General features: G+C 34.3%; 1 protein-coding gene across 1 annotated transcript; it reads right to left on the bottom strand.

The window, feature by feature from the left end:
- Positions 1-8022: 8022 nt before the first annotated feature.
- Positions 8023-13003, bottom strand: LOC132179240 (Cyclophilin-like peptidyl-prolyl cis-trans isomerase family protein). Its single transcript, XM_059591910.2, has 8 exons — positions 12790-13003; positions 12306-12419; positions 12061-12209; positions 10763-10835; positions 10576-10665; positions 9702-9741; positions 8448-8530; positions 8023-8217 (listed from the first exon to the last, which is right to left on the bottom strand). The coding sequence occupies exons 1-8, from the start codon at positions 12895-12897 to the stop codon at positions 8197-8199; spliced, it is 678 nt and encodes a 225-aa protein (XP_059447893.2). The 5' UTR covers positions 12898-13003; the 3' UTR covers positions 8023-8196.
- Between the last annotated feature and the right edge of the window lie 6402 nt (positions 13004-19405).

Here is a 19405-nt window from a genome sequence, read left to right as displayed (position 1 = left end):
GCGAGACCGCATAAGTTGGCAAAGTGAAAAGAGAAGCAAAGCAAAGCATGGAGTTTTCATTAGTCCAAGGACGGTGCTAATGACAGCACCGACCCTGGTGGTCCTGAAGGAAGAAAGGAAGAAGGGGGTGAGTGATTGACTCCAAAGATTACTTATGACAGCGATTGGATTAAGAGGATATATACCTTTGGATTATTTTTAGCTTACGTGGCAAAATTTAGATGGCCAATTGGAGGGAATGAGAGAGGTAAACTCAGGATAGCCAGAAAATTCGTTTCAAATTTATCTCTCCAAATAAATTTTAGATTGTTAGCAACTTACTCAAGCTGGTGAGGATTTAGTCTGTGTTGAGATTGCGTTTGAAAGGTCTAAGGAGTGTTTGATGGGCCTAAAAGTGCTTTTAACACTCAAAAAGTTCGTTTGAAAAAAAAAATACTCGTTTAGTATAAAAATTAAAAGCGCTTTTAAAGTCCAAAAAGTTAAAAAAAAAAAAATGGCAAAAACGCACTTTTGGCTTTTGCCCAAAAGCTTTTTTTGACTTAAAAGCTCTATTTCTCAAATGCAATTTCAAACAAACTCTAAAAGTGCTTTTAATACTCAAAAAGTCTGTTTAAAAAAAAAAAAAAAAAAAGTAATTGTTTAGTAAAAAAATTAAAAGCTCTTTTAAGAGTCTAAAATTTTTTTTTGACTTAAAAGCTCTATTTAAACGTTGAAATTCCTTATCCGTAGCCCCACTTGCATATCATTCGCATTGCAGTCCATCTAAGAATGTCTTTGACATTGCAATTTCGCATACCACAAGTACAATTTTAAATTAAATTGTGAAAAATGTATAGTTACGGAGCGTGTTTATAAAAAATTTGCTATTTGAAAATACATAGAATCACAGTTAAGGGAATGAGTTTTTAAAAATGCATAATTTTAAAGGATAAATTACAATTTTAACAGACATTCAACTTTAATTTTAAAATGGAATGCTTTAAAATTGTTGTTTTTCAATTGCATGACAAACTTAAATAGACCCTAAAACCTGTTTTTTGACATGCGTCCAGTGTCTAAGGTGTCGTTAAACGTCCAAGTATGGAGATTCTCAGTGTCTGGTTGTTCCCCCTTGCAATGGCTCGAGTAAAAAAGAAGTGACACATTATCGATCATATATAAAAGCATAAACTGAATAATTAATTAAATATGCTTAATTAGAGACTTTGAAATGAGTCAAAATATTTTTGAGGGAAATTAATAAATTAATCCCTAAATTTCATGTGTTTAAAAATTGTTCCTTAATTAAATTTAATAATAATAATAAGATGAAGGAATTACTCCGTCTCCATATATTTTAATCACTTCAGAAATCACCACCCACCTGTTTTTTAGTTCAAATTGTTAAACGAATTTCTGTCTTGTCAACCAGTGGCAAGATACCCAAAACCACGTAATAAAACAGATACGTCATACTCATCACTTCTTGAAAAATTATGATTATATCCTTAAAAATAATATATATATATATATATATAAGAAAAAGAAGCCCTCCTCCGTCGAGGTGGAGCCGATCCTCCACCTCCACCTCCAGATAAACTATCGTATAATTCTTAGAATCGTCCACACAAGAAATGGTCTTTTGTTTTTATCACACATAAATAAAATAATAATTAATGACCCAAACAGGTTACTATATATCCCCGACCACAAAAGTTTTTGCAATAAATCTAACATCATTAATTAATTAGAACTTGGGTTAATACGAAATTAAAAGAGCTGAAATGAATTAAGGGTTAATTTGAGATGCATGCATGATACAGTAGTCGCACTCAAATGTCACAGCCGTTGCAGCACAGTGGTGCAGGTATGTTACGTGACATAAAGGAGTGGAGGGGCAGATCAAGCACCGACGAATCAAATTGATTGGGTGTTTTAATTTGCAAGATTTGCGCCATATTAACGGAAGGGATCTCATACCATAACCACATTTGCACTGATTTGATAGAAATCGTTAATGTGAGGCTGAATCATTCATATCCCTTCACAAACAGTTAATCTTCTGCCGATTCTATCACTCTGTCTATATACACTCACATGATGTCCAAGGTCTTTTCTGTTCAACAACATCGTATCAACATATTTCTTAATTGACCAGACCAGAAGATTCATGATCATAAAACCAACATTACTGTTATCAACTGTACGTGCATGCTTTTTATTGTCCCGTCCAGCCTATATCGGCAAACCATCTAGGGTTCTTGGGTTTTACTATATATGTTTTGATTGGACATGATTAAGTTATGACTCAATCAGACTTAAAGAAGAGTATGCATGTGGTTCCCACTGTTTAAAACCGCTTATACAATTTTCAATATACAGATGCTACCATGCATGAGAGGCTGCTTAATAACCTAAAAACGTTTCAGAATCTGGCCATTAAATTTAGAAATCTACCGTACCATTTTTTTAAAGAGTGCACTAGCACACAAAGTTTGAAAATCAAATTATAAGTCATCAACGTGCAAACTTATTTGCTGTCATTCTATATAATAAGTTTGATTAGGTAAATATTGGTCTTAATTTATGGCTTTTTGGGTACAAATAACACGGTTTGCCAGTTAATCAGGATCACCTTCCTAATTATGACATGTCATTGTACGGAAATTAGACCAGCTTGCAAATTAGAATTATTAATTCCTCGAAAAAGAGTTTGGATCACGAGTATAAATAACTACGTACATGAAGAAAAAAAAAACATTTAAAATGGGCGCTAGATGCTGCAGCCACAGTTCCATGCACATGATCTTTTGAATAAGACATCATTATCACTACAAATATAGAATTAATTTATTGTTTTGTATGTACTCTATCCATTTTATTTTTGGACCAGTTGCTTAAGTTTGTCTTTATTATTATTTCCTTCTCACATTAGATACACAAAGTAATTAATTAGTTGCAATTTCGCAACTTCTTTGGTTTAGGAATGCATTTGAATAGTCCCCAAGGGTTAGCTCAATCGGCTGTGAACCATGTCTCATGAAGCCGAGATTACTAGTTCAAATCCCCCATTCCCTTCCTTTGTGTTTATGTGAACATGTCAAAAAAAAAAGCATTTGAATAACTGATAGTTTGAAAACGTAAAGAGTCTTAAGTTTAATTTCTCACAACAAACAAAGAGTTCTAATTACTGCTGATTTTGAAGCTGCTAAACCAATTAAACAAACGGTTAATGAATACCCAAAAAAAAAATAGTAATAATAATAATAATAAAAAGAGATGGGATTTTTTTTTTTTTGACATGTCCGCACAAGAGGGAGGAGGAGAATTCAAACTAGTGACATCCGCTTCATTAGGCGTGGTCCCAGGCAATTGAACTACCTCTTGAGGACAAGGACAATGACTAAAGTTAAGATCCGAGTAAAGGTTTATTACGAAGGATATGAAGGTGGGCACATGAGCTGCACCCAATAGATAGTAATGTTTTCTTGCTTTTATTTTTCATTTATTTTTAATTTATTTTTTTAAAGTTGTTATATATATATATATATATATTTGGTACGCTGGCATGGGAGATTCGGAGAAGGTTGCATTTTCCCGTCATAGGCATATAGTAGGTAAAAGTGTAAGACAAAGTGTAACAAAATAAAAATCAAATTAACATGTCAAATAATTAAGTTGTACTGAATTCTTCTTTCGGTGACTCCGCGTGTTTGTGGACTACTACTCTCTCACATGCATGTCTCTTTTATTTAAATAATCATCTTCATTAATTTATTCGGATCCTTTGATTGTATGTATACCTTTTCAGGTGTCGGGTCTTATACATGCAATATGAATTTTTAAGCAACTTCCTAATCAGGCTAGTTCCGCCCGGGTACCTATGTCTCTTTAATTAGTAATCTAGTTTTATATTTGAGATTAATCACATGCCAACTTAATAAGATTGAATTGGAGAGTTCAATAAGCTTCATTAGAGAAGCAAATGAGAAATGTTCGGTTTCATTTTTTTATATATATATTTCTTATCAATTTCTATGTATAAGTCTATAAATTCAATGATAAAATAAAAAAACAATGGATAAATGACATGAAACATATCTCCGAAGCAAATGGTTGGGTTAAGGTTCCATCACCATCAAAATCCGAACCTATTTTAAATTTTTATTTTTTCTATTCAAAATCATAATCAAAAGAGAAAGAAAGAACAATCCACAAGGCACGTGACAGTTCGTTGATGGCAAATGTCGTCAAAGAGAAGAACAATCCACAAGATTTGCATTGGGCGCAATTGCTGACCACCAGTAAATGTGCTTCACACCCCCGACAAGCCGCCGCTATTTTTGTAGTATATCCTCCTTTCCATCTAACACTAATCACCCATCACCTGATTTACCATGAATTCTTGTCTCGCTGAAGAAATTAAATGCTTCTCTCATCAATAAATAACTTAAAGCAGTTTTTTAGAAGAAAATGTTCTTGTCCCCTACAACCTAAATTTCATCACAACAAGCTAGCTGAGCCTCCATGTAATAAGATTTCAAGTGCAGAGGAGAAGGGATCGATCTGAGGTTGAAGAAGAGAAACCTAGGATGAATTTGGAATATTGAGAAAAAATTTCTGTAGTTTACTATGGATTTGTAACGAATTTGGGACCACAAAATTGATGGTGTTCATGTGATTTATCAGGTTCTTGTCTGATAGCATTGGCACCCCCCCAACAGCCCATGTAGAAAAGGAACAAGAGTATGAGGTTAAAAATTGACCCATTCCCACACACTTCCGCCACTGTGTTTGCTTTTTAGTCATGTGGGTATGTTCCCTCCTTTCTTGAAGACAATTTTGAGTCTCCGTAGCCTCACAAATTAAAGTCAGCCTAATTTTGCATCTGATCTACTGCTGCCACTGCCAAACAAGATTGTAACAAAGATTTTTTTTCTTTTTTTTTTTCTTTTTCTCAGGTATTCCAGAACAAACCTTTGTTTGGCTTCATTGACGGCGAGAAGCTAGCACATGTTATGTTTTTCTGATTCAGAACTTGAAACATGTGTGTGTAGATTAGCATTTAAATCGTTTGTTTCAGACGGTAATGGATGGAACATGTTGAGGAGGTGATCACCGTATTCCTCTCAAACTGGTCGCACATGTGATTGATTTCCAAGTTCGATTGATCATACATGTGCTTCATTTCCATTGTTGTACGCCATCCACTTAAAGGTTTTTCCTCACGACAGAAAAGAAAAGAAGAAAGAGAAGAAGTTATCCAGCTAACTATCAGTCGGTTCAAATAATGTAGGAATTCGATGGTCTTAGGAGCATTCCCACTGGGTTTGGGTAATAATAAAAGGGCATGGGTTCGACTCTCGGATATCAGAATCTTCATCTTATTTGTATTATTCCCCTTAAATCTCATCGATGCCCTAGTAGGACGAACGGTTAAGTTATGGCTCGGCTGGTCTTGAAGGTGCACTTGTAATTTTCGTCGTCTAGTCTCTCCTAAGCAGTTCCCTGCAAGTTGGTATTACTATGATTATGCTCGGCTAGAATAGCCACAATTTGTCTCCTCTTCTAACATTTTTTAATTAAAATAATAATAATAATAATAATGTAGGAATTGGTAGTTTGGCCTCATTGGAGCAATGCTTTTCTATTTTATCTATTTAAAAAAAGTAATGTTACACGTACTCCTGCTTCTTTATATATACATGTTTTTTCATACCCATAAATGACTTTTAAAATCACTATTTAGATTAAAATCTAATAAAAATCTATCTTAAATCCAATTGAAGTTTTAAAAGTTACTTATAAATGTGGAAAAATGGGTTAAAAAAGTGAGTATATGTAGCATTACTCATTTAAAAAGTAACATTATCTAAGTTAGCTACTCTTTTTTGGATTGAAATTCCCTAAAAAAATTTTTAAATTTGAAATTCTCAAATTCATAAATTTCAATCATCTATCTTATCTAAGCGTCTAAAATAAGCTATGTTTCATAATTTAATGAAAAAGTTACACTCATCCATCACATTAACTTCTGAAACATAACTTATTTTAAACGCTTAAATGAGATGAATAGTTGATATTTATAAATTTGAAAATATCAAATTTAAAATAAAATAAAAAAATCTAGGAGATCTCAATCCCTCTTTTCTCTTCTTTCTTTGGATATTATTATTCATTTTTTATTGTTATTATTTTCTTTCCAACCCATCAAAGTCCAACGTTAATCAAAGTCAAAGTCGTCAGTCGAGTAAGCAATGCATACCCACTTCACAGCACCTTTCTCAACAACATACACTGATAATTCGACACCCTTTTCATAGCACAGTTTTTTCAATTGTATCGCTGCCGATACTATACCTCGGCCAATCTTGCCTTGACAATGTCAACATCATACTCCACAGAGTCCTGATCCGATTCACTAGGGAAGTTCCCGAATCCGCCTACAAAACCCTAAAACCTCAAAAACCCACATCCATTTTCCTCACAACTCCTGAAACTATCCTAATTCAGTATATAACCAAATTTAATAATAAAAAAAATAAATAAAAACAAAAAAACTTTCCAAAAACAATTTGAGAGCTGAAGGAAATGAAATTTTGACCAGATGGCAGGAAAACGAATACCCATTTGGAGTTTTGGTTGGATATATGAAATTGCAACGGTGTATGGGAGGTGCAGACAGGTTTGAAGAGATACGAGAAGAGGGTTGAGGGGAAAGAGTTGCGACAAAGAGAGAGATGAGTGACTCAGAGAGCCGAAGGGAGAAAGAGAGAGAGAGAGAGAGAAACTGTTAAAAAATGGATGAATTTTTACGGAAGTTTTACCAAAAGTCATTTTTATGTTGGCATTGAATTCAAGCACCCATAAACCCATCTCTTTGGGTGGCCACAACGTCGACCCTTGAGTTTTGGTTAAACAGGGATCAACCCTTAGGCAGGCAAGGCCGCCGCTTAGGGCCCAATTTAATAAGGTCTCTAATTAAAAAAATAAAAACAAAAATCAATAACAAAATTTTAAGCCATTATTACAGTCCATATTCTTTAATTAAGGCCCCTAATTATGGTAACATGATCCTCTCCTCTCTTTATAAGTTTCCATTTTTCTCTCTATATCCTTTTTCAAGCCTTATTCAAATTTAAATTCTTCCCTTCTTCTCCATAATTTTACTATTTGCCAGCTACTCAATCTTTTAGTTATTAAAATCCTTCCAGAGTTGATCAACAATAAAAAAAAGGTTAGTTACCTGGAACTCAATCAATGGCTTTCATTATTATTTTTGAAAATATTTTTACAATTAAGAACAACGAAAACATTTTTGTTTTTTATTTAATTTTAAGAAATTAAAATCATGATGATAGTTTGCAAAACAGATGTCTTAATCTAAAAGGTTCTCTAAAACATGATAGCTATTATGATACTGATGGTTTAGATTTACTTTCATAATTAAAAGTTTTAAAAGAAATTTTACAAATAGAAGAAAGTGCTTCAATTGACATATTAAATTATATAAAAAGACTTAATTCTTTTTTCTTTTTCTTTTTCTTTTTTGAACAGAATACTTGATTCTTTTCTAAATGCATATGTCGCTTATAGAATTTTATTGACAATACCCGTTATTGGCAGAAAAAAGTTTTTCAAAATTAAAATTGATAAAATCCTACCTAAGATCAACAATACAAGAGAGACTTAATTGATTAGCCATATTATCAATTGAAAAGAGGATGTTAGAAAATCTTGAATATAAAAACTTAATCAGTAATTTTGCATTCCAAAAAGTGAGAAAAATTATTTTTAAATAAAAATATAATAATATTATTAAAATAAATATTATTGAACCAATATTTAAATATTAAAAAAAAATTAGATCCCACGTAAAAGTTTCGCCTAAAGCTCCTAAATATATTGGGCCGGCCCACTTAAACTTTATAATAGCCTTTTTTCTGGGTTTTAGAGAAAGGGAATTGACTCGTGCAATTTAATGGGCCTCGATGCATAGGGCTTTATCACTAGTCTACGATGGGCTGGGCTTACTCTTTCAACTGTCACGCAATTCAAACTATATACTGGTTCTTGTTTTTGGATAAATATCGCGGAGCTTTTTGGTGTTAGAACTGATCCTTTTGAAACCTTCTCTGAAACAAATACATAAAGATGTGAAAAATTTTACAGCAATCACAGCATCTCTAGTCGCTGATCGGACTCATGCTATCAGAATCATGGGAAACATTTCATTCTCTGCAAAAATGACACACAAGGAGGCCAAGATTACTCAGAATAGACAATATGGCAAACAACTCCCAAAACACTTCATAATTCTGTGTACTTGTAGGCATGTGGAGGTGAGTTTTTCTATATGTGCAAAAGAACCTGGACATGAATGCACACAAATGGCATGCCTTCAAGAATCAGACATACTAAAGTTTTAAAATGCAATTGTCCTACAACTCATGTACAACTCCAATTACCTGTCTTTCAATTTCAACGGCCGATGCAGAAAGTCTTCTTTTGAAAATTGATCTCTCCTTTTCACATCTCTCCAACTCGGTATCTAAAAAACACAAAAAACAAGCAAAGCAAGAATAACATAAGTACATTTTTCAAACACATGATTATCGGTTGGTTTACAATCTTCTTCCTACAGCTCATTAATTAGCTAGAAGATCATCCAGGCAGATGTTTTGTCCATCAATTTGCAGCTGAGAAATGCGTGTCTTGTACATAAGACTGTATGATATATTAATGCATAGTTTTAAAAAATCCAAAGCTGTTTATAAACCCCATCAAGAAAATCAATATTTGCCTAGAGCTTTTCCATTGAGCTATGAAACAGCTGAAGAGCATTATACTGGCCAAAGAGCTGATATGGGTGCAAAACCAAATGGGTCCCAGCTGAAAAATATTTTTCAGTTAAATGAATTAATCATCTCAGGCTAAATAAGATCAATCTGTGTCTTCCGGCACTAATTAGTCAAGTTCCAGGGAAAACCTCACACATTAAGTGCATGAAATCTCTAATCAAGCTATCTTTGGCATAAGGACTCTCCAAGGCATGGCCTCTAACTGCCCATGTGCTTATGTTGTTAATAAATGCTAGCGGACTTGCTTTTGGATCTGAGCACTTAGACGCATCATATGTTGCTTCAAGCTATTAACAGACACCATAGATAAAATCAAAAAAATAAAAAACATTATTGCTGTAAGAAAGTGATACTATAATTATCATACAGGTTCAAACTGAACAAAGATTTGACAACTATATGCTTGGATATTTAACTGTATATATAGTGATGACGTTAACAACAAAAAAAGGCACAAAGCATAGTAGGAACGCATCTGTATATTTATTCCATTTTACTATATGAATCTACAAAGATACCATAGTTACTATATCACCGGTGACCTTGCTAAGCTACAGTACCAGTTAGGCAAAAGAATCTTCAAGAGTCGTGACAGTTTTTGATTAGTAAATTTTAGCAAAGAGATCACCACTTGGAGCAATTGACTAGACAATGGGTTGATCCTGCATCAAGCACCATTTAGTAAACCAATTCCCATGACTTGAGAAATTTTTGCCTAGATGCCATGGGTATGTAGCTTAAATCTATATAAGGAAATTAACATGCATTATCTCAATCTATATCACGGAAAACGAAAAATGTGAGTCACTAGAACAAAATGCACACAAACAACATTAAAATAACAGGCTGCTTAATTCTCACCATAATAGTACGATGACAGGATAGTGATGCGTTCAGTTGGCTGAAAGAAAGGAAAAATAAAAAAGTATAGTTAGCTCAGTGCCGAGAATGAAATTACTGCATGTCTGGATATAAAGCTAAACAAGTTGCTTTTAGACAATAAGATTCAGAGCACAAATAAAAATAGCAACATGGTTTCAGACGCAGACAAAAAGCTGGACAAAGAAGGCCAGATTTACTAGATGTAACTAGTGGGATTTACATATAGAAAAAAACTAGGAAAAAAAAAAAAAAAAAAAAAGGAATCATCCCCACCCTACGGTTCTTGCTGCACAAAAAACCCGAATAAAAGAAATGAAACTCATTATTTAACCAGTCTCATCAAAAAACCTGAATAAAAGATCCATACATGAGACAGTGAAAACCACATGATTAACTTGACAATGGTTTAAGAATTTCCCAATCACATGTTAGGCTCTCTGAAAGAAAGCAATAAATTACATTTACAGGACATGATTATCTGTCTTCATGGTAGAACTATATTTACGTATTACAATCAACTTACAAAATCAATATCCCTGGACTTTAGATGAGATGGTAAAGGGATGCAGTGGGGTTCGGGTTAGGTCTAAGGTGCAAAACTTGTGTAGCAAAAAAGATAATATATTGGAAAAAGAGAAAAATAATTTGGTTAGCAGTGGAATTGAATAATCATGATGAGAATTAACTAGAAACAATTATCACATGGGAAATGTTGCAAGAGATGCATCCAAACTGAAAAATAATAATAATGAATCTCAAAGTTCATAATTACAGTATATTTTCAACGTGAAGGCAAAAGATAATTGTTCCAGTTCTAGATTTCAGATCATTAGAGTAATCAACTGAAGATTACCATTACAAAAATACCCTCACGGCGAGTAGGGACTTGCTCAAGCTTTTTCAATGTCTCATCACCTTTAGTAAGTCGACCAAAAATCGCATACTGAAGCAGATTCATGTCAGCCATTTCATTAGTAATCATGTCATATGAGATGCTATAATAATCTTCGCAACAAAGCCGGCAAGTGTAACCAACAAACCTGGCCATCAAGATGAGGGGCATCTCCAAGAAGTATTGAAAACGACGATGATGCACTGTTGGGATCCTCAAACCTATACCAAAGAAACAAAAAATGAACAAGTAAGATTTTCATACTAGCAAAGGGAGGTCAACAAGATTCAAGTCCAATGCAATAATGACTCTAGATGTTTACTTTTTTGTATACTGCTGAAAATCCAATTATGAAAATATAGATGAATATCCAAAATGCTCTTGAAAATTCTATTCAGGTGGAAAACATAAAACAGGAATCCTACACAAACTTAATCATCCTCATCTGTAGGCTGGTCACCATAGTACACCATGGACGTATCATGACCAGATCAGCATGGAATAGTTTATTATCATAAGTAGATCAACATGAAGCATGCTACAGTCCCGTTATTGTGAAGTGGTTCTCATCCTTCTTCATACTATATCTTTCGGACATGAAACCCAAGGATATACTTGGCAACCGTATCATCCAATAATAATTAGTTTTTAAAAAAAAATGTTTGATTGTTGGTTTAAAAAGTACTAGACATTAAATTTCATGCATTTATGTAGTCAAACTGGCCAGAAATAAAGAGCCAGAAAATGCAGTATTTAGCACAGAATAGAAAATTTCTTTCAATCCTTCCAAATGCAAGGCTTCCGGATGAACCAGAAAATGTTGAAATGTTTTCATCTTCCAGACCTATATGGCTATATCATATATAGATAGTATCTTACCACTTCATCCAGCCCGATGGTACCCTCCAACTTATCTTAAGGGTCATCAACTCACAATCAATCAATCACACAGTAGACTGTCTAAAAATTACAGAGGCGCTTCTAACTCCTTACCAGCTTGTGTTATTTTATGTGCACCAAATGCAGAGCATTGATTCATAATGAGCAACACAATGTTTTGCAACTTTCCACCTCAATAACTGTTAATTCCCCACTTTAAAAAGAAAATAAGGTAATTCATTCAAAAATAAACAAGAACATGCAAGGCTATAAAGGATTATAAAGAAAGCTGAAAAAAAGAAGATACAATAAAGCCAGTGCATGCAGTCGGTTGTGCTTCCGCGTTAAATTTTAACTCTCATAACTACCAATCATATTTGGTACTCAACTGTAATGTCCCAAGCTAACTGACCCATTTCACCATATAACACTGCGATATAGATTATAGCTTTCCAGGTGACCTATACCCACTAAACAGTGAAATATCATAGCGCAAACAATTATACAAGGATGACCTAAATTATAACAACCATGAAAAAATCGGTTGCTTCACAAAGAAGACATTACCTCCCCATGGAAAGAATACCCTTTACATGTTTGACCTGACTAAATTCACCAACAACGGTCTTTTCTGCTTCTTTTCTTTGTTCTTCATTCATAGGGGCTGATCTTCCACCCACAACATCAGCCACTTGGGCAACAAAGCCCTTATCAACCTACAACAGGTTCATACTCCCATTACACACATTGGTATAGTACAAATAATCAGCATATTAACAATAATCAAGCTTTTCTAAGGTCCCAGCACCTACCCGAAAGAAGTGATTAGTATTAAAGCATCCCAATCGAACAAGTTTGAAAATGTGCTCAACGGTTTGGGGTGCAACGGTCGGGAAGAAACCAAATTCGATGTCTCCATAGTTTGTCTGCTTGCAAAATGCTTTAGACAATTATAAATTGAACCAAAAATAATTAAATTAAACTAAAAAAAAAAAAAGGCAATAAATGACAAAAACATCAATAAGCATGCAAGTAACGCATCTAACTAGCTCATTTGTTTAAGTATTACGGAATGCCCTATTTCAACTTCAATTACAGTTTACTATGAACTTGATTAGCTACAGCAATGAGCAAAATAAAATAATTGAAAATCTAGAGATTACGGAAAAATCGATTCAAGAACGAATGGTTGCGTACGATAAATTAATCTGAAGAGTAAACAGCGGAACCACAAGAAACATAAGAATTTTTAGACGGAAACAAATTCTTGTGTTTGAGAAAAAAAAAAAAAAAAACCTGGAACACAACACGAACAGAACCGAGCTGGGGATCTTCGGCCAGCGCACCACCTGCTATGAATATCATGCAGAGGCAGCTCAGGATCCACGCGTTGCAAGCCCGCATTTTCTAGCTCAAAATTTGGCGCCTGATCTGAATTTGCCGTCAACTCCCAAAAGAAATCTATGAATTTCGCTATCCTAAAAAAGGAAAATATGAAATATGCACGTTGACCAGGGTAATGGGTTTTTAGCGGAGACCCAGCTGGGTTTGGGCTAATCCCGATATGGGCTCACGATCAATTGGTTTTGGGCTAATCCCAATATGGGATAGGTTACAGAAAGATTTAATTAGTGTTCAAATTCACTAGGGCTCACACTTGAGCCCAAGGTTAATCCCCCATGATATTTGGTTTATTTGATTGGCCAATATTTTAACATACGATTTACTGATTAATCCATTTACACTTCAATAGTAATAGAGCTACTATTATTTCTCTCTAGGGTTTTCTCACTTTCTCTCTAGCGTCGCAGCCTCAGGTAAGCCCCCTCCCCCATGGTGAGGGGAGGAGGGATGGTCGTTTGTTGCCTCCCTCCTCCCCCTTGCATGCCCTTGCACCGGGTGCCAGTAGTTTACTTGATGTCTCTAGCCCAGGTTGCCTCCTCCCTACCTTTTCTCTGCCGCCCCTTCCTCTTTGTTCTGCTTTTGTCCTTGGCAGGGCTCTTTGGTTGTTTTCTGCTCATTTCCTTTCTGTTTTTTTGTTGTGTTTTTTGTGTGATGTTCTTGTAGCCTTGCTTATGTGCCACTTGGTGTGGGTACTGATTTTGGGGGTTTCTTTCAAACTCCTCCCAGTTTTGTTTTGTGTTCGCCGCCAATCTCCTTCGCCCGCTCTGCCGCCCACCGTCCGATGCTAGGTCTTTCCTCGTGCTCCTCCAGCGATGAGCTTCAACGTCCCCTGCTGCGATGGTTTTCCGGCCAACTGGCGATCAGTTTCGCCACTCTCCGTCCACTGTTTTAGGCTTTTTCCGCGTCCCCACCACGTCGAGCTTCCATCGTTCCCTTTCGGTGTCGGTTTCCGGCAAGTGCACAATCAGCATCCATGTTGCGTGTGCCTTTTCCCGTTTGTTTTATTTTTCTCGTATTGTCTTTGTTCATGTTTTATCCTTGTATGCATTTCATTTCATTCCTGTTATTTGCTTGTAATAAGGTTCTGCCTCTTTGGTTCGCCCACGTTTTATTTAGGTTTTTTTGCTTCTGTTTTGTAATAAGGCTTGGCCACTCGATTTGCCTGATTGGATGTGAATTGAACTTTGGTCCAGATCTTTTAGGTCGTGGATGTGAATTTTAGTCCAAACCTTCGAGTTGTGGACGTGAACTTCATCCTGGCTTTTGGGTCGAGGAGGAATTTACGCTACCTATGCATTAGATTGCGTCTGTCTTATGCAGATCTGTTATTTCAACTGAAAACTAGTCATAGGTTAGCGGAGGTTTTAGGTGATGTTGTATCCTTATAGCTTCGGCTATAATTTGCATTTTCAGGACTTTGTACTCCTGTGATGTAAGAGCTTTATGCTCATGATTATTATCAATGAAATTAGAATGTATTTCTTTCAAAAAAAAATAAAAATAGAGCTACTCATTTTAATTCTAAAAAATATTTTATTTATTGGTCACAAACATACTAAGTCAAGTTTAAAATTATTCTAATTTGATCCATTTAATAATTGAGATTCAAGTATGAGCTTAAGCTTAGTTTGTATAGTTAATAAAGGAATTCAAAGTATCTAAACAAAATTAAATTTGAATTGTTTACAAGTAATTGGATTCATTTTACAAGCTTATATTTAATTAATCTCTTAATTTCTGGCTTCTTTCTTTAGGGCCATGGTCCGTCATAATTTGGTGACACCAAAATTAGTGAAAACGCACCTATATGCGCTTTTCTTTTAGAAGTGAACCCCGTTTGGAAAATAATTGGAATTATTTTCCTTTTTTGATAAGTCTTTAAAATAAAACAATTAAAAATCTAATCAGTAGTAATTTTTGCCCGACATATAGGAGGACCACTCTAGCGAGGTCCCAGGTCCTAGGTACCAGCCAGGTCTTTGTGGCACCAAAACGTGAAACGTGTTAGCCAATAGTACCTCAAAATGCATGATTCGAGTTTAAGGTTCAAGAAGATCAGTTCTAATTACACCAGCAATTTTTAACACCATTTTTATAATTAGCGTGTTAAAATTGAAGGATATAATTGTCCTACATAGTCTTGTATTTATGCATTGACATATCACGAACCTGATGTGTGACATTTTTTACACATCCCGTAAACCCGACACGAATCTAATACAAAATTGACAAATTAAAATTAAGAATCATACTCATTTAATAAAATATGTCAAATTAAAATTAAATTTTATATATATATCCTACTCATAATTTGACACGATTATAATAGCATGTCTAATAGAGTAATGCTAGACATATTCTTTTAACTTTTCTACATTCATAATTCGTCTAATAAAGTAAGATTCATCCAAAATCTTAGTAGTGATATACTTATAAATATGAAAAAATAAACATGAATAAGTGAAAATGTTTAACATTTCTAGCCTATAATATATGGACTGCAGATAAAGTACTATTCATTTGATTCTCCATAGACTCCCAAACAGTGTACTTATTTTATAGTTTGGGAATTGGGATACTGTCTTAAGGTACCGACAAAAGTGATTTTTGTCGCTAGCTTGCCTCTGTGCCTCTACATTCATTCTCCATGGGTTATGTCAGGGGTCAGTAGGAGGTTTATCCAAATAAATAAATAAAATAAAAAGAGAGAGCAGAAGTGAAGGCATATCATATCGACATGGTTTATGTGAACACATTTTGGCCAGCAAAGGCACTTGCTTTATTCTACTGTGTTGGAATTCTTTTAAGATATAATTTGGCATGGTTTGTTGTCAATCAAATCAATATGTGGAATTTCCACATAGAACCTGATTCTAGTGGTGCTATTATTTTGTTCCATCCATTGGTTTGGTCCGTTTGGTCCGATTAAAATCTGGGATCGAATTTTCTGTCTAAATCCGTCTCAAACATGGATTTCAAGGCACCAACTCCACCAAAATGCATGGTCCAGACTCCAGCTTCACTAATTGCCTTTTCTTTTTTCTTTTTTTCTGGGCAGACATAAATCCTAGAATCGGTCTAATCCTACCATTTGGACTTGAATTTAAGGTTTTTATCTTATTTAAGGAAAAATATCAAAGTAAATCATTTCATCCATATCTTATTTTATTTTAATACCAAAATACTTATGAAATATTAACTATGTCCTAAAAACAACACTGATGAACTATGGGGGAAATAATCTGTTTGATCAGATCTAAAAATATAAAAGATCTATTTAATAAAATTCAAAACCTATGACATTTTTTTTATAACGCAAATAAATGCATTGGGTGAAAATAATTAGCATACTAAGGATGCGTTTGGTACATATTTTTTAAACTAATAATTAATTTAGGGAAAATTATATTTTACCCCCCTAAAGTTTGGGGCAATTTGCAATTTGACCTCTAAAGTTTCAATTTTGACAATCCACCCCCCAAATTTTTAAATTTTTGCAATTTCACCAATTGTATCCAAAACTTCCTATATTGCTTCTATTTTTTTTTATTTTTTATAAAAACAATTCGGGTGGCTAAAAAAATTTTTTAAAAAAAAATTAGGAGAAATTATATTTTACCCTCCCAAAGTTTGGGGCGATTTGCAATTTGACCTCCAAAGTTTCAATTTTGGCAATCCACCCCCTCTAAAGTTTCAAATTTTTGCAATTTCACCAATTGTATCCAAAACTTCTATATTGCCCCTAATTTTTTTATTTTTTATAAAAAAACTAAAAAAAAAAAAAAAAAAAAATGGTTTGGCTAAAAAAAATTTAAAAAAAAATTAGGGAAAATTATATTTTACCCTCCCAAAGTTTGGGGCAATTTGCAATTCGACCTCCAAAGTTTTAATTTTGGCAATCCACCCCCCCCCCCCCCCCCAAAGTTTCAAATTTTTGCAATTTGACCAATTGTATCCAAAACTTTCCATATTGCTCCTAATTTTTAATTTTTTAATCTTTTATAAAAAAAAATTTTAAAAAAATCGGGGTGGCTAAAAATCTGGGCATTTATGCACTCCCAAATTTGTTTTTTTAAAAAATAAATAAAAATAACAAATAAAAAGTATGGGCAATATGAGAATTTTGGAATAATATTTGTCGAATTGCAAAAAATTGAAACTTTGGAGTGATGGATTGCCAAAATTGAAACTTTTGAGGTTAAATTGCAAATCGCCCCAAACTTAGGGGGTGTAAAATGCAATTTTCCCATTAATTTATTGAGTGTTTTGTATCAAGTTTAAAAAGTGGTGTCTGTTTTGACGAAACATTACAGAGGATCCGCTGTGCCCCATTAGCGGTATTGAAGCAGAAGCCATAGGGCATGTTTTGTCGAGCTGCCCGACGGCAAATGCTATGTGGAGTATGTGTAGCCTTTTCTTGGCTACATCCACATGTGAAAACCTTTTCTTGACTACATAAAAAAAAGATGCATTCATAATGAGGAATTTATGTTTATCTTGAAGGAGCTTCTTCAATTTATGAGTAAGGAGGATATAGAACTTATGGTGGTGGTTGCGAGAATGTTATGGTTTCGACAGAATGCCCTTATTTATGGGAAAAATGTTAGTCCTTCTACCACAGTAATCGTGTGTGCCTCAAAATCTATGGAGACATTCCAATTAGTGAAGTCTCGAAAAGATGGAGAGATTGTGAGGAGGAATTCCAATGACCATCGATAGGATGCCCCTAAAAACATATTTGTTAAAATAAATTGGGATGCGAATGTGAATAAAAACAAAAGGAAAATGGGTATTGGTGTTGTAGTTGTAGTTAGAGATGGCATGTGAGAGGTGCGGGTGACTTTATTAACGCCAAAAGACTACATCGTCGAGCCTGATACTGCGGAGGCAGCTACGGCATTAAGGGCAGTTAAGTTGTGTTAGGAATTGGGTTTTTACATAGTGATTTTAAAATGTGACACCCTCCAAGTGGTGCAGACACTCAATAAAGATGGTAAAAATTAGAGCCGATATGGACATCTTATTCAGGAGGTTCGAGAAGAGTTAAATAGTTTGCAAAACTGGAAGATTAACCATTTTCGATGGAATCTCAATTGAGCAGCTCATGGCCTAGCGAAGGAAGCATTATCTCGTAGCGTGGAACAAGTCATTATTGAGGAAGTTCTCATTTGTATTTTAGACATTATTTCTTTTGAGCGTTGTGCTTAAAGTTGTTTTGATATTTAAATCGTTCGATTTTTTTTTTTTGTTTTTTTTTGTTTTTATTAAAAAGTGGGCGTTTGTAAAAAAAAAAAAAAAAAAAAAAAAAAAAAAAAGTGGTTTTCTGAAAAGTGATTATCAGCAATCGATCATTACATCTATTTTTTATTTTTTTATAAAAAACTAAAATTTTTTATTTTTTTATAAAAAAACTAAAAAAAAAAAAAAAAAAATCAGGGTGGCTAAAAAAAATTAGGGAAAATTATATTTTACCCTCCCAGAGTTTGGGGCGATTTGCAATTCGACCTCTAAAGTTTCAATTTTGGCAATCCACCCCCCCCCAAAAGTTTCAAATTTTTGCAATTTGACCAATTGTATCCAAAACTTTCCATATTGCCCATAATTTTTAATTTTTTATAAAAAAAAAATTTTAAAAAAATCAAGGTGGCTAAAAATCTGGCCATTTTTGCAGTCCCAAATTTGTTTTTTGTTTTTTTTGTTTTAAATAAAAATAACAAATAAAAAGTAAGGGCAATATGATAATTTTGAAATAATATTGGTCGAATTGCAAAAATTTGAAACTTTGGGGTGATTAATTGTCAAAATTGAAACTTTTGAGGTTGAATTGCAAATCACCCCAAACTTGCGGGGTGTAAAATGCAATTTTCTCATTAATTTATTGAGTGTTTTGTACCAAGTTTAAAAGGTGGTGTTTGTTTTGACGAAACATTACAGAGGATCCGCTATGCCCCATTAGCGGTATTGAGGCAGAAGCCATAGGGCATGTTTTGTCGAGCTGCCCGACGACAAATGCTATGTGGAGTATATGTAGCCTTTTCTTGGCTACATCCACATGTGAAAACCTTTTCTTAGCTACATCCAAAAAAGATGCATTCATAATGAGGAATTTGTGTTTATCTTGAAGGAGCTTCTTCAATTTATGAGTAAGGAGGATATAGAACTTATGACAGTGGTTGCGAGAATGTTATGGTTTCGACGGAACGCCCTTATTTATGGGAAAAATTTTAGTCCTTCTACCACAGTAATCAAGTGTGCCTCAAAATCTAAGAAGGCATTCCAATTAGTGAAGTCTTGGAAAGATGGAGCGATTGTGAGGAGGAATTCCAATGACCATCGATAGGATGCCCCTAAAAACATATTTGTTAAAATAAATTGGGATGCGGATGTGGATAAAAACAAAAGGCAAATGGGTATTGGTGTTGTAGTTGTAGTTAGAGATGGCATGGGAGAGGTGCTGGTGACTTTATTAACGCCAAAAGACTACATCGTCGTGCTTGATACTGCGGAG

The sequence above is a fragment of the Corylus avellana genome, chromosome 4, assembly GCF_965113065.1.
Source record: "Corylus avellana chromosome 4, dhCorAvel1.hap1.2, whole genome shotgun sequence".
Taxonomy (NCBI): domain Eukaryota; kingdom Viridiplantae; phylum Streptophyta; class Magnoliopsida; order Fagales; family Betulaceae; genus Corylus; species Corylus avellana.
The sequence above is the reverse complement of the archived record's forward strand: the minus strand, read 5'-3'. Positions and strand labels throughout refer to the sequence as shown.

Coding starts and splice junctions, on each gene's coding strand:
- LOC132179240 (XM_059591910.2), bottom strand. CDS start 12,897: ATGCGGGCTTGCAACGCGTGGATCCTGAGCTGCCTCTGCATGATATTC. Junction 10,666..10,762: donor CCCCTCATCTTGATGGCCAG/GTTTGTTGGTTA, acceptor AATCTGCTTCAG/TATGCGATTTTTGGTCGACT. Junction 8,531..9,701: donor CCTGTCATCGTACTATTATG/GTGAGAATTAAG, acceptor TGTGTTTTTTAG/ATACCGAGTTGGAGAGATGT.